This window comes from Oxyura jamaicensis, chromosome 1 (assembly GCF_011077185.1).
Source record: "Oxyura jamaicensis isolate SHBP4307 breed ruddy duck chromosome 1, BPBGC_Ojam_1.0, whole genome shotgun sequence".
Lineage (NCBI taxonomy): Eukaryota > Metazoa > Chordata > Aves > Anseriformes > Anatidae > Oxyura > Oxyura jamaicensis.
The window spans coordinates 13,754,259-13,770,727 of record NC_048893.1 but is presented as its reverse complement, the minus strand read 5'-3'; the positions used below and the strand labels follow the sequence as shown (position 1 = coordinate 13,770,727).

Below are 16,469 nucleotides of genomic sequence, written 5' to 3'. Positions count from 1 at the left end.
AAATGGGATGTCATCTCTGCTTCTGGATATGGACTGCACAGTCTGGTTTGTTACAAATAATATCCTTAAGATTCATTTCCCTGAAGTGTAATCTAATCATTAAAGAAAAGAACAGTCACAATTTTGTAGACTATATTTTGATGTTACCAGAGTTGTTACAGTTGCCGCATGTTCATGCACTGTGATTATACTTTACGCTGTACTTAATTTTAAATAGTAAATTGAGATAAATAGAATTCATAAGCCTTAACCCTACAATCCATCTCTAGGCAGTATTTCTGATCCCTTAGCATGGGTTATTGCCTGTCACCCTGCTGAACTCTCTTTTGCCTTTGCCTTTCAGCCTCGTCTCGCTCTCCAAATTCTTGCATGCAGACTTGGAAGAGAACGGGCAATGCAGGGGAAGGTCTGCCTCTGCTCTAGCTGCTCCTTCCCAGGACCACCTCCCTCCTCTCCAGTCCTGAGCCGCGGTGGCCAAATGCAAACATTCACTAGACTTAGTTGATATATTTTAGCAGCTTTATTAATGCTTGTATTTGCCCTGTGGTAGGAAATCTCACTATAAAGAATTAACAGAAGTGTTAACAGAAATTCACGTAACCATCTAAATAGACCTCAGTGACACATGGCCCCTCTGAACATGGTTTCTTAGCATTATTGCCAACACCCTTCACATCAGAAAGAGAGGAGGCTTGGTAATTGAAGGACAGGCAGGAGAGCCAGTGTGTTCAGGAACTGAAAAGGTAAAAAATTAACCTGTCTGGTTACATTGCAGAAAATAATTGAGAAGTTAAATGGTAAAGTGGGAACTTGGTTTTAAAGATGAATTTAGTAATCTGAAGCGTTAGAAATGTATGAAGAACTGTATAAAAGATGATGTGCTTCAGAATGATTTTACGGTACAAATTAATCCATTTGGCTTCTGCCATCTTTAATTGAGAGACAAGTAACTTTAGTTTTACAAAGCTTCTTTTGGAGCTAAGTGCCCTCCTTTAACGTTTCACAGATACCCGTGTGAGAGATTTCAGGGCGAGCTGGCAAGGCTCAGCTGCTCCGCTGCAATTTTACCTGCTGTGGGACCTCTCCGTCACTGTGGGTCCTCCTGCTCTTCAGTTCTGGGCTGTGCATTTCCTTCCCCTCCCTTGTGCTGTTAGCAGTGGTCATCAGGCTCTGCAGTGGGACAGCTCAGGGAACTGAACTGCCAGAAAACTTTTTCCTGTTTTGTTTTGTCCTTCCTCTTGCTACTTTGCTCCTAGTTCATACTTGTCTTGACTGTGACTCCTTGTGTAATCAGACAATTGATGGCACAAGGGAGTACCAGTGCCTAACTTTGATCGGTCTAAATTCTTTTGGAAGCCTGATTTACAACTGAAACAGAAGATTGCAAAATAACATATTTTGAGTGTCATATAATGTTATGGAAAGAAGATCATTACATAAGAAATCAACTGCCTTTGCAAATACAAGAGTAGCTGGGCACTGTACTGGTTTATTCTGTGTTGGAGGCTGTGCTTTGTCTTAGTTGTACAGAGAGGGCAATAAAGACTCCATTGGTAGATGAACTGAGCTGTCTTCTGCCTGCGCCAGGAGGTACAGGGCACTTGCCTCCATATCAGCAAGTTTTTAAGAAATTAGTTTTTCAAGGAGGAAGAAGTTGCATTAGCTAATTTCTTACCCTCTAGGTATTTTAAGGTGTGGAAAGCTGAGGTTTCTTGGTGTCACAGCATAGTTTGATATACAAGTTCTGCATTTTCTCTTCCAATATTCTTATGATGCATTAGTCTGATAGTCCAGGCAATTCTGTTTCTGTGTTGCCAAATTAGTTTGGGCTGGGATTGCAAATAGCCTGCATAAATTTTATCGAGGGCTTCAGAGTTCTGGAAGCAGAGCTTTTTCTTGTTCTTATTTTGGTGTCTTTTCTCTTGATGCATAGTGTCTAGTCCAAATAGCAATGTCAGCATAGGACACTTTCTAATCTCTACAAGCATTTTGTTCTGAAAAGTCCTTAGATACTATAAATCCACTACATTTGTTTAGATCTCTAATTTCCCAAAGCTGTATGTTGTTTTTTTTTTTTTTTTAATTTGTTATTATCTTCGGGAATGGAAGGCACCACTTCCATATTCGACACAATTTCAAAATGCCTACCTAATGTGGTGTAGTGGAAAATCTTTCAAAGTCATTGGGGGTGGTATTTCCTGTACAAACTGTAATTAATGGAAAATTGCCAATGTTCTTTAGGATTGCCAGCATCCTCATGATTGCTCTGACCTGGGAGGCAGCATGCCATTCAATGTTACCGGTCTGGTTTAAAGGTGTCACCAGGTAGACCTTCTACCGCTCTGATTCTTGTCAATTCTATTTGCTGCGTGTTTTTTATTTCCCTGCATTTTTTTCTTAGTCACAGTTTTGTTTCATTTATTACTGTTGAAAAGTCCAATATTTCTGTATTTTGTGTTTTTATCATACACAGTCTTTGGTTCCTTATATTAACACCCAGAGCACATCACTCAGGACTTACGACAGTTAACGTTTGGCTCTATGTTAGTTGTGTCCTGAATATTTAATTTTGCTTTTTCCTCATTTTCATGGTTACTTCAGCCATGACCTGCCTTTATTAATCAGAAAAGAAATCACCTTGATCATTACTTTGTTGCTCTGACCCTGAAGTTAGCCATGATTTGAGCAAGAGCTTGGACTAATGTCATGCAGAGGTTCCTCAGCTTAAATAATTCTGTGATTAATTGCATCTCTGACTTCGGCATTTTCAGGGGGTAAAATGCAGTTGATATAGGATAAATAATGACTGAACTTACCATTTTTTCATGAAAAGTAGAAAACAAAAGAAAATCATGCTTGGTGGACAAAGCTGATAAAAGGAGTGTGACACTTATTTCTGAAATAAGGCTATCCTGTCTATGCAAGCATGTTTAACTGCTCTCTGAGTAATACCCTGAATATATTGTTTCACTTTCAAGTTTCAAGTCAACATTCAAATTACTTATTTTTAAGAAATCTCAAATGTGAAAGTAACGTAATATACTGAAAGATTTTTTGCTTCCCTGCATTTCTGAATGATGCGTGGATTTTTCATTTCTGTGGATCAAGAGTGAAATACTGAACAAGTTTCTAGGCACAGAATTTGAAAATCTGTGTCTGCACATGGATTTTTTTTTCCATTACAACTCTCTCCATTGCCTTTTCTAAGTTTTTCTTTGTTAGTTTTAAACCAGTGTGACTTGAATATTCTTTCTCTCCCCATCTCTCCTCCTCCCCCCCCTTCTTTCACATATGCATCACCAATATTTTTTAAAGTAGGCTTTGTGTGAATACTTAGTGAAGCAGCTGATATATAAGAGAATGTTTAAAGTGTGTATAATTTATAGCAAAAGATCATCATTAAAAATTTAATTTCCCACGCAATATTATGAGATGTTAGTGTTCAACAACCTTAATTCTGCTGTGGAAGAGTGTTTTAGATTATTTCTAGCTTGTGTATAATTGTATGGTTGGATGTGATTATGAATTATATAATATCAGAGAAGAAACTTCATATAAGTCATCTGGCTTTGATTGTTACTAAAAATAATTCCTTTGTGTGTGTTGTTGTAGAAGATAAAAAGTTGTATTTGACACCTGCATTTTTATGTTCTTGGCACAGTTCGCAGAAGCACCGTTTTCTTTTGTTTCTATGGTATTTGTGCTTTTAATGCACATTTTACCAAGCTGGTGTCTTACAAAACTGTGTCATGTGGCTACAGCTGTCTTTTTATTTGCAAATGTTAGTAATAAAACTACAAGCACAAGTTGCATTTGTTTCCCAAGCACCATGGCAAAGTATACACACAGTAATATTTGGTTTAAGATTTTAATCTAGGAAAGTCAGGTTTCCTACAGTCAGCATTCACTGTCTCTGATTTTCACGTATCTTGCATATTTTTCACATGATATGGGACACTCCGCATCCTGTTAGTCAAATAGCTCCTTTTCAAGCAAGGCTTTTGTCAGCATTTGCTATCACGGACATGGCTGGCCAAAAGATTTCATTTTGAGGGGATGATGATTCGGTACTGCGAGGGGAGGCGTATGTAGAGATAGCCCTTCCACAAAGCCTGTGGGGACTGGAAAATAAGTTATCTGTTCATTCTTCCCATCAAGACCATTCTCCCAGTCTCCTGAAAGCATCTTCTGGTAAAATGAGGAAACTGATGGGGGCCGTGGACAGCTTTTACTCTTCAGAAGCATTGGGCAGCTCTTCTTCTGCCTTGGACTTGTAGCTGTCTGTATTTGCAGGTAGGAAACAAGTGGGCCACAGGCTCTGGTAGCGATCACCGTGCCAGTCTGGGATGGGCAATGTCAACATCGGTCTCCTTGTTTCCCCTGGGGGGCGGCCCAGTGTTGGTAGGAAATATACTCTTCTCAATCCTTCTTCTCCCTTCTGTCCCTCCCTGTTCTTTCTGTGCTTTGATAATGATTTCAGTATTATTTGATAGGTGCTCACCATGTTCATGGATTATCTACCATCTTCTTCCATGTTCTTACCTTCTCTACTGAAGAGGTCTTTCCTGAGTTAGCTTTGGAAAGAGCTGTTTTCTGTTTTGTTCTCCACAGTTAACCTTTCCTGAGAAGCTTATCACTGTTGCTTCCAGTTTAGCAGCCAAGGAGGTGTGATGGTTGCCTCGAGAAGATAAATCTTTGTCTGGAGAGGCTGTTGTCTTTTTAGCTGCACATAAAAAGATCTATCTTGTCAAATGGCTACAATCAGATCTGAGAACAAATTCATTGTCCAAAATCACCCTTTAGTCCTGGCTGCTTTGAATAGGACACACTAGCATTGGACTGTTTTTATTAAAAATAAGAAAACATCTATAAAAAGATATATACATGTTTATTTTCTGCTTCCTTTATCATTTTGTACTTTCCTTGTTTTCTTCATTCCAAATTCTCTGTGATATGGATTGCATTTGTAATACTGTCACACCTAATAAAGTGAGTCCCTGATTGGAATTTCTGGTGAGACAATACTAATGCTTGGTACAGTTTTTAATTAAAAAATATTTTATAAATACTGTGTGCGTGCTTGCGGATCATGAGTTTAATCGTGAAGACTGATTTGTGCCAATCTTGTTAGCATTGATGGAACTACTAGGGTTAGTTGAACCTGTTTAGACATGATGAATTTTCCCTCTTACAAATTCCTGCGTAATGAGTTTTTAAGGAATCCAGTCTCAATGATAGTGTTCGGTTTGTTTTGTAGCTACTGTGATTAAATAGTAACAATTTATTTGTGTAGTCTTTCTGCTTCTGATTTCCAACTTGAGGTCCTCAGTCCTTGCGATTCTTGGATTAGTTTAAGTGGACTTTGGACAGGTAGCTAGTAAATCATCTTAGTATCAGAAGGCCCGTGTTTACAGTAGATGTTTGCACCTCTACTGGACTATTTCTAAGAATCTGCAAACTGAAAAAACCTTTTGAGGTGCTGCCTTTCAGAATGTCTCATACACTGCATCTGCGCAGCTCTTTGATGTTGTGCTTCTCACGGCACCCTTTGGGTGTGATCTCTCATGCAGTTTCTTGGCATCTCAGCTTCTGCTACCTCGGTATCCCCAAAGTCTGAATGTCTGCTGTTTGCCAGGGTTGTGCAGTGAGCTTCCAGGTACCAGCACCTGTCCTTTACTGCTCTCGCTCCTTGACCATGTCTGGTGGAAAAAGCAGATGATTCAGTGATCCTGTGAACTAACCTGATTTCTTACTCTAAGACCTTGGATAGATTTCTGCAGTATTACTACCTTATGCGTCTTTATAAGTTACTCCCTTCAGCCAGACTTCATAAAACTCAGACTCAGACCCAGCCAGACTTCATATGCTTCAGGGCTAGGCATATTTTATAGTCTAGCATACAGAGCTGTGAAGGCTAAATGGACTTAGAGAATTTAAAATGGAAAAAAGTTGCAAGTTTAAGCATCTTTTGTGTTTGCAGAGGTCAAATTCTGTATGCTTTCATAGCAAGATTGTCACTGGGATATTTGAGCAGAAAGAACAAAAGTTTTGGGTCTTTGAGATGTTTTAACTGTTTTTGAAATATTTTGGAAGTGTAATTAAATAGTTGCTTTTGAGCTGAGAATTTGTATCAAATTTTACCTTTAGAAATACTCTTTTTTGTGGATTTGGTTAGTCTGTTAGTGGGAATCTATATGTTACAATTGGATATGAGATTTTGCCTATGTAAGAATTGCCAATGTAAAGTGATCTTTAAGACCACAAGCTTATCACACGAAAAACAAGAAATAAAACAAACAGGCCTGCTATTGGCATCGTCAGTACTAACACTAATGGCACAAAAATATTACCAGAGTAGTTATACTTAACTACTGCAGTTCTTTTAAGTTTCACCTTGAATGTGTTGATTGCTTCCTTCTGTTTGTGGTACATTTAAAGCCCTGGGTAGTCCCAGACTAGCACTGTGAAGGGGTCACAATTAGTAAACCTTTCAACAGGATTTTGTAGCCTGGCAAGAGCAGTAACATAGAAAGAGGCTTTTGGTTTTCAGGGGATAACGAACAATTTGCATTGTGTCAGACCAAGGAATATCTGTGGGTCGGGACTGCTGGTTTGTGCCCAAGGATGTGTCAGTGAGCCTGTTCGCATCTGCCTGTGGTGCTGCCTAAATTAGCATGAGAGTGGTTGTCCTGGTCCCTGTGGGTTTCCCGTGGCCTGGAGACACTTTCCACTTCATGGCTGCCAGTACTGCCATCATAGGCAACTGCACAGCGGGGAAAGCCAGGGCAGAATTACTTAAAATAATGCTAGGCCCAAACTGCTTGCTTTTGTTAAGAACTGATGAAATAATGTACTTGCTGAAGTCACTTTTTGAGATAAATAGCTATTTTTAAAGAAAAGTATGACTTTCACATTGAAAACTTATTGCAGAAGTAAGATTTCATCACTGATGGTTATCGCTCAGCTGCTGTTGTGCGTGTTTGTCCTCACTGAGGACCTTTCCATTTCTCTTCCTGTCAGAGAAGCGCCAGCTTGAAAGGTGCCAGGTTGGTGTTTCAGTCTGAGTCAGAAGTCACACTTGCAGGTTCTCTAATAGATTTCAGAAGCTGCTGAATAACAGTGGAATGCCATTTTGTCATCCTTAAACAAAGAGGTGACGTCCTCAAGTAAATGACTGCAAGCGAAGATGTCATGGCCCTGTTCGGGGAGCAGCGCGATCTGCGTGGCTGGCGCAAGGCGCGTGGTCACAAAGGCAGCAGCACCTTCGTTAGCACCTCTGGGTGTGGTAACACGGTCACAGGAACAGAAGTGACCGTAGTGACTGCTGAAAATTGGCTGATGAGTACGCACACTTGTTCTGAAGTTGCGGGCGCAGTGAAACGCGCTAACTCACTGCTGATGTCAGTGCTGGGAGGCCTTCGGCAGTAATTGAAGCCCACTTTACTCGGTGCCTGTAATGGCTTAAGAATGCATGCGTTGCAGTCTGTGTTTCAGCTGGGAGGGACAAGTGCCTGTCATCGTTTGCCTGTCCCATCATTTGATTTCATGCAATTCCTCGTTCTGTCACTGGGAAATACCTCATTAACCGTCTTCGGCTTGTTAGGGATCCAAACGGGAGGGCATTTGAACAAGGAGGGATGTTTGCAAAGGATTGGGAATTTCACATCATGACATCTGGTTCAAAACAGTGATGGTGTTCCTGACTGTTTTAAGCTGACCTTGGTTACTATAACCAGCTTTTAAGCAGGAGATTTCTCCAGCAATCTGTAGTCAACCTCAGAACATTGTAACACGGAGCCTAACTCAGGCATCCTGTTTTCTAAAATAATCTTTAGGAAGAGATGCTAAAAGACATATTCTTCTGCTGTTTCTGTGGCTGACCGGTACAGAAACGTTCAGTCCACCTGTTGGCAGTGAGCATTGCTGCCTATGTTCTGACTCAGACTGAGGGGATGCAGCTGCAGCTTTAGCATAGCTCCTTGAAACCCAGAAGAGGAAAAAAAAAGTCTCTTTAACATAGTAAGATGCCCTAATTGAGCAGTGTATTAATTTGTTTTGTGTAAGTTAATGTAACAGTAATGGCCCTACAGTATTTTCAATTTTTTTTCGTAACATCTATTTAAAGCATAATTTCTAATTCTTGTATATATTTTTAACTTTCCCACAGATATGCACTTATTTGGCCATTATCCAGCTCATGATGATTTCTATCTTGTAGTGTGCAATATCTGCAATCAGGTAGTCAAGCCACAGGTTTTCCAGTCACACTGCGGTAAGTGAATGTTTTCTTTCCTGAATTACAGTGCCAAACCAGCGTATGGTTCTCTTAAGAATCCTTGCATACAGTTGTGACAGAGGCATTGTGGTTACTTTTTCCAGTTATCTTGTGTTATTGCCAAAGAAAATATCAGGAATGCCTTCAAGTAGGCATGTTTCCTGTAAAGAAGGAAGTTAAATTAGTTATTCTAGAAGCTGGGCTTCTCAAGTTGAACTTGTTATATTAAATTAACTTATTACAATAAATAAATCCTGTTAGTTAGATACTAGCTAGCCTAAAGCTGTTATAATATTGGATTGTCTTTTATCAAAGTGGCACAGTGAGTGATACTGATTGATGTTAACCAGAACTTGGATGTTACGATGGGTTGTTTTCTGATGGGATTTATACATAGGAACTTTTATAGGATTTGTTTTTATATCTCATATATGGTTTAATTTTTGAAATGATTGGCATGTTGCATCACGTTAGTTAAGATTCTCTTGAAAGCTGTTCATTTGAGAACTTAAATGTGCAGATATTTATTTCTCAATTAGTATAACAATTGGATAATTTTTATTTTGTTTATTTGTAAGCAAAACTGCTTTAATTAGAAACTTCTGTTATTGATTAACAAACTACTCTGAAGTATTCTCTGAAAAACTTGATCTCAAGGTCTGGTTTATTTATTATTTATCTGGTGGTTTATTTGTTATTTGTCCAGTGTTTTGTTTCTGGCTTTTGTTTTTTAAAGGATTGCAAAATGTGACTGGAATGACTAGATTTGCATGAAGTTTATTTTTTTTTTTTCTTAAAATCCAGTTTAATCAAGTTGATTTGAAGGTGATTGCAGAACAATGAATGGGAGCTAGTACTGAGGATGGTATCAATGAAATACATAGAGAAGAAAAAAAAGATCCAGCAAGGTTTTCCTTGACTATGTACAACAAATAGATTTCATAAATCCTGTGTCCCTTTCAGTCTTTTTTACAGCAAAGCAACTCAGTAAGTGGAAAATGTAAAAGTGTATTTACGTTGAAGGAGAGATTAATGAAGTATTACCTTGGGTTTGTATGGATGGACTGCTGACAACCAACCGGCAGCAAGTGTGTTCATGTTGAAAAGCAGTTGTATGACTCACTGGTACCTTTGGCCCAGAATGAAATAATTGTGAAAAAACACTAATAAAAGGAATATAGCTTTCAGCATCCACCGAATAACAAATGATTTGAAAGTATTAATGTACTGTGAGGAAGATGTTTTAAACTAATTGGAGAGGTAGGAGAATAATTCCAAGGTTTTGACAAGCAGTCCTGTGTGTGTATTTTTTGTTGTTGTTGTTGTTGTTTCCAGAATTTGCTTCTTGATGATATATGGTTTCTTTTTGTCCAGCTTCAGGTATCTTAAGGTTCTTTCACTGACAGCAGAAAAGCTGCTCTGTGTGTGCTGATAGGTACAATGGGTACCATAAGCATTGGTGCATTATACAGAGGTGTATGACAGAACAGAAAATACGTGCTGCTGAATTTCTGACCCATGGCTATTGACAATGCTGTGCTGTAGCCTTCAGTAGTTGTGCTGTTTCCTGGATGTGACCACCTGGCCTGGGGAGTGGTACGAAAGCTGGTCCTGTTTTCACATAGGAACCATGTGAAACTCCTGCAAGAAGTGTAAAGTGAGATGCTGGATTAGTGTTTTGAATTCTTTATCTGATTGTCAAAGTTTAGTGCAGGATAGCATAGCCAAAACAACCATTCTGTGAACTCTGCTAGAAAGAGCAGAGGTGGAAGAAGTTGCTGGTGATACATCCTTTAAATGAGATTGAGGATACTGAAGAGCTGTAAAACGATATTGTAAATCTAAGCAGCTGGACAAAATGGTATTTTTTTATAGATGAAAGTGAAGTAATCCACGTTGGAAAGAACTTTTTGAGCTTGCTGGAATTAACCAATTAACATCAACATTAGTGTGTTGCCTGTGAACTGCAGAGATCCTGTGAGTCACTGTCCTTTTTTTTTTTCCTCTTTTCTTCATTATTCCATTATTTATGCAATCCCTTTTACTTCATCATCACAATCCTGTTACACTGAACAACTGAGAGTTAAATTCTGAAGTGCTTGATTTAAGAACCTAAGGTTAATAAAGACTTTTTAAAAGTCTGCATTAAAAGAAATTGGGAATACTGAAAACAATTGACCAGAGGTATTGCCCCTTGAAGATTGTTCTTAATATACCTAGCAACTTAATGTAGGCAGACTTATTTCAGGAAGGTATTCTAGAATATTACTGAAAGGCCTGGAGAAGAGCTTTAAATAAGTATTTGTATGTGTGTGTGTGTATGTATATATATATATATATATATATATATATATATATATATATATACACACACGTTGTTTTTCAGAAGAAACAGAAAAGGTGATGTACTAAACCTATATAAGTTTTAGAAGAGAGAAGTGTTCTTGGAGGTCTTAGTATATTATTGCAAAGCAGTGATATTTTTTCCCCAAAAAAATGGTTGCTAAAAGTACTACAGGTTGTGTAACTGGCACGCATTGGCTAACATACAATCATTTTGATATGAGATGAGTAAGATTAATAGAAGAGCTAGGCATGTATCTTATTAACCAAATTTTGTTTAATTAATTAGGTCATGCAGCAGTACCCCTGTAAATTCAATGACAGAGAAGACCTCAGTCAGTAGACTTTGAGGTTATTTTAGACTGCCCTATTTACTGTAAAATGCATTATTTTACATGTCTTGAATTGCAGCTTTAAAGTTGAAACAAAGACAATGAAATGAGACAGAGTTAGAAGCCAGCACTGGGGTTTTTTTTGGCTCTTGAAAGCTGCATCATGGGGAGCCTTTATTGCTATTGACAAGGACTAGTAGAGATTTATCCCAGAATCTCCTGCAAAGTGTGGTTTGTTGCTAATATCCCTGGTAAGACCCAGTGCATATTCTCCCAGTAAGGATTCAGATCCATGCCAGACATGTGCTTTATGTCTCTAGGTTTCCTGCATTGTAACTTGAAGGGCTTGGCTTTGGAGCAGCACTGGAATGCTTGGTTTAGTGAACATTTGGGCTGTGGTACACTTCTCTGGAGTCCTTGATGGCATTTGCCTTTCTCCAGAGTGTAAGTCGACCCAGTGGTTCATTTGTCTCTAATTTCAGACATGTGGCAGCCATCCTTGATGGCACTGGGAAGTTGTGAAGATTGTAGAAGCAGATGTTGTTGTTTAACTTTTAAGGGTTTGCTTCCTGGACTATCAAGCAGAAAAAGACAAAAATCTGCTTGTGGTTCAGGCTTTTAAAATGAGAAGCGGTGCATCATAAAGCCTTAGACAAGTAGAAATCAGAAAGGTAAAATAAGAGATCTGGCTAATTAGAGGACTGACTTGTTGATCTTGACAGTCTTTGTAATGAACCCAGCATAAAGCTTGGCATTGCGAAGTAGTAGATCTCTCCAAGCCTCTAAGAGAAGTACTGAACTATTAAGAGCAGTTTCAGGTCCTTACATCTGTGGGATAAACATTTGCATCCATTTATAAGGATTCAACCATTCGTGTTTGTATGGTGTAAGTCCAACTGAAAGAGCTACTTACTGTTACAGGCTGCTGAGTAGGATATATAAATCAAATAATTTCTGGAGGTTGTTCAGTACTATTGTACACTCTGAAAATAATATGTCATCATGTCATCGACAATAGGATTGAAATTGTGTTGTTTGCTTCTGAGTCCAGTTCTTTTCAGTAACTTGTTGCAGTGTAACAATATCTTAGGTTTCTGTTTGTTTGTTTAATATGTGAACATGCAGTTGTTTTGTTTCCCCATAAACTACTTTGAAATGAGGCATCAGCCTAGTTAGATGGCTTGCAGCATGTCTAAGTATATTGGCATGTGGGGAATTTTTGTTTTGAGACTGTTTGTTCTCAAATGCTGACCTCAATGAAGATGTAGAGAACTTTTCGGGACACTGAAAGTGTAGTGTTTTAGTATCCCTGAAGTACCACAGTCTCCTTGGTATTTGTTTTTTGTTTGTTTTCTCCAATAAATCTGTTTTCTAGAAGATTTTAGGGTAACAGCCTGTGCTGAGCTGTCTGACATAGACTATCACAGAACTTAAGAGAAGACGTATCTGTTATTTGTTAAGATGGGACCCATACCATTTCCCAGGAGATATTTCTATTTTCTGTTAGTTCTACTCAGAGCAAAGCTTTATTCTTATTCTGCATTACCCTTTACCAGAATAAAGAGCATCAGATACAGTTCTGGTTATTTTTTCAGAAAAGTTCCATACAATCATAGACTTGTTAACTTTGATCTTTTCCTGTTGAAAAGGAAATCTCTTACAAAAGGTAGCTCTGGAGCAGCAGAGAGCTTGTCAAAACATCTTGAGTTCCTCTTTTAATATGAGGAAACAAATTAATGTGTTTAAAAAGTGTTTAAAGAGGGGGGTGGGCATGAATTAGCCAAGCTAAATAATGAAGCTTGGTTTAAATAGTCACTGCAGTATAATTATCAAGGAAAGTTTCCAAACATACTCTGGAACAATTTCCAAAAAATGTGGAGGGTATTTTAATGAATCGAATAGTTAAGACCCCTATTTGATGAAGTAATAGCGTATAGAGGAGAACAAGTTTGTTTTGTCAAGGAAATATGAACGTGAAGATCTCTTCCTCTGTTCACTTTGCTGCAGGTTCCATTGCTGCCTTTCCTTCTTGTCTCTAAGGTTGTTCTAATGTAGGCTTCTAATTAAGAAGTAGAAATTCTTATCCCTTCAAAAAGAAAAAAAGGTGCCCTTAATTTTCATTGCTTCTGTGTTATAAATCCTTGGGTCGACTTACTCATGTCCTCATGAAAGGAGGAAAAGGATAGTTCCTTTTTATCTTTCTATTGGGCTGTTTAAGCACCATTTAAAAGACAAACAAGCTAGCAAGTACTGGAGTACAGGAGAATATAAATAAATTATTTTCCCTTCCAGATCATAATTATTTTCTAAGAGAGGTTATATACTTTGAATTACTCAGACTAGCTATTTTACATTGTGATAGCTGTGCGTTACAATTTAATGAACCACGATTAAAGAAAAGAAGGCTGAGTTTACAGTGTGAATGATTTGCTTTCTTACCAGGAACTGGAACATTACTAGCTGGCATCCTTTTTTTTTCTTTTTTTTTTTTGCATAAGGATTTCGATATGGGTATCATTGTCACGTTTGATGGATTACTCTCAGCTTGGATATTATTTCAATTATTCAATGGCTTGTTTTTTACAAAATAAGCCTGTTTGGGGTTTTGTAATTGTTAATATTTTATCCACTGCATTTGACCTTTTATCAGGGGAGCGTTCTTGTGCCCTTCAAGGACAATGGCATTTTCAGTAATTCTCCTCCTGTTGCTGGGATTTTCTTTTTTCACAGCCTTGTCAAAACTTGTTATATGGTATCACTACTCATCAAATAACTTTGGGGCTGTCACACGGTTAGGTTTCACTGCGGAAGAGAACTACAATACTGAAAATTACCCTCATCCCCCCTGCTTTTTGTTAAATATGGCAACAGTTGTTTAATGTTAGCAGCTGGACTGGCAAGAATCCATTTTTTTTTTCTTTTGGGAGGATGGGAGAGAAGAAATTGAATATTTTGTAAGTACTGTATTCGTACATTTAACTTGACCTGTGCCTAATATACCCACATTTTTGTCTGTATCTCTCATTTCTGTTACTTTAAATTGCAACCCCGTGGTAGCTACAAGCATACAAAAATTCTCTCTAGCTTTACAGTCTTTCTTTCAAAAATCGTTTCTCAAGACCAAATTGCAGCCAGTGACCTCACTCTGTTTCCTGTCCATGGTGAAAATATGAGCTATAGTTCCTGCAATGGTACTTGCAGGTGATGTAGGTTGGTCCTGACTCCATCACTGCAAGTTCTGTGGGCCCAGCGTAGCGGCAGTCTCTGAAATTGAGGCCACGAGCCATTTTCTGCACCATTCCTGCAGAATTTAAATAGCACATCGTTGCCTGGACAATCCATATAGGGTGGATGTTACCCTTGCAGAAGCAAAACTAAAACAGCATTCTTCTGAATTCAGCTCTTTCCCTACATACTCTTGGAGTGCTGTATTTTTAGACTGTCAGAGCAATTCTTGGGATTCTGAATAGGTGCAGAAATGGAAAATCTATCTTGGAGAGAACAGCTCTGTATCCTAACTGCTGACACACTCTGGCCGGATTCAGAGAAGTACTTAGGTGCGTAAAAGGTAAATTGAAATTTTTAACAAGTAATTTAAATCAAGCAGTAAATGCAAGTCCTTCTTAGCTGCTTGTATGCATGAGAGTGTTGGTCACCTCAGTATTGGCTCCTGTGCTCGGCTAGAACTGCAGACAGCTTGGGTTGGGTTTTTTTGGATGTGCCCTAGAGAGAGCTCAATGAAAGATGCATTGGCAAGGCCATGTTCATTCAAGAAAAACAAAACAAAACAAAATCCAGCCTTCTCTGTCATAACTTGGCCAGGAAGCAAGAGATTAGGATTTAATAGCCTTACCACCTAGGAGCTATTCTCTCATCTTCCACCTCTTAGGAGAAGAGAATGCCCTAACAACCAGATGCATTGTAAGCCAGACTAAAGCAAGACCAGCAAATGCATTTTGTGTTGGAGATGTATCACACAAAGTAAATCTGAATGTAGAGAGTAACACCCAGCTCCAAGGGATGGACTGGGGCTGGGACTGAAAGATGCACAGCTGATGCTCAGAGCAACAGCAAGTGTAGCATCTTCACTTCGCAGGTTGCTGAGATCTGCTGGAGGCTGGAAGGAGTTTGTCATGTTTTCTTCTCTTAGTCTAGCTTGAAAATTTAAAGTGGAGCTGTGTTCAGACTGGCTGACCTGCTCGCGTAGAAACAAGTAGCACACTATTTTGGGGGGTTAACTTTTTTTTCTATTTTCTACTATCATCCCACAGCTTAAACTCCTGTCTTGTTTGTTGTTACTAGCTCATGACCAGTGAGAGAGCCTAAAAGAGAGTTCCAATAGATATACTGGTAGATAGCCACTATCTGTCTATATATCTATCTGAACTCTGTTTCTGATATATGTCTATATAAATAGATATATGGATAGAGCATAGAGAGAGATACGGTCAATGAGTAGCGTAAGTGGGAAGCTCACAACTGCCCATAGAAAATTTATGCACTTCAAAAATTCGCCCTAGGTCGATGTGTCAATAATTCCCAATTCCTTCATGCAAAAGATTCTTTGGATGAGATAGCAGGAACATTTTGGCAGGGTTGAACTCTCAAGGGATTGTACTTTGGGGAGCAGGATGTATTCAACAGAAGACACTCTGCAGTGTGCAGCATGTATACAGTACTTATTTAGCATAGTAATCTTTCCCCTCCACCCCTTACCTGTCTATGAAATTAAAAAATCTGAGGCTAAAACATTGATCAGTCATCTTTTTCCTTAACTTTCTCTGTTTTGCCTTTACAGTGCCTTGATTGTGCTGTAATTTTACAGTGCTGATCTTAAATAAGTCTACAGAGGAAGTAGATTGACAGAGTAATAATGACGCTGGGCTTTTCAGTGCACTGAAAGTGTATTGTTCTAGTTTACACCTAAGCTAATTTATAACAATAGAAATCCTCTTTCGCATAGCATTTTCATTGGTAATATTTGTTTAGTGAGCCCTTAAATATTTTTTTTAACCTGCAAGCAAATTGTGCTAAATGATACAGTGCATACTTGAACTGGGTGGTGTTGTCATGGCATTGATGGGAGATGTGTATCGCTTGTAATTTCTTTCAGTTGAGATTTTAATAGAGATGTAGTTTTAAATAGTAACCAATAAGGATTTCTTTTAAGGAGTGTCCATTTATAGAGCTCAGCTGTTGAAGGTTGACTGTAGCATTAGGCTTAAGTTTAATCTCCTACATACTATAATTTACAGGGCTGAGTTTAGGGCCTCTTCCTTCCAGCTGCCTCACTGCTGGAGGGCTGGGGCTGTGGTGTAGTGAGGCAGAGGGAAAAGGTATGGTGAAAACTTCCCATCATAACCTGTAAAGACCTGACAAAATTAAAAATAGGACTGTTTGTGCTGGAGTTTTCCATAGCATGCCTTCGCTGGGCTGAATTAGGTAGATGTCTTCCATCTTAGAGAAAGAATGCGGGGTTGGTGTTTTACGAGCTTTATAATTCGCTGTTTGGAAGCGTT

The 16,469-nt window shown here is 38.6% G+C and overlaps 1 protein-coding gene across 6 annotated transcripts in view; it reads left to right on the top strand.

Moving 5' to 3' along the window:
* ATXN7L1 (ataxin 7 like 1) overlaps positions 1-16,469 on the top strand; it is a 115,116-nt gene that overhangs the window by 31,920 nt on the left and 66,727 nt on the right. For 5 of the 6 annotated variants that reach the window (XM_035331720.1, XM_035331759.1, XM_035331765.1 and 2 more), the window contains one exon: positions 8,168-8,272. The exons of the other annotated variant lie outside the window; for it this stretch is intronic. In XM_035331720.1, the coding sequence (XP_035187611.1) occupies positions 8,168-8,272 (105 nt within the window). The remainder of the gene's footprint in view (positions 1-8,167; positions 8,273-16,469) is intronic. 6 annotated transcript variants of the gene reach the window in all.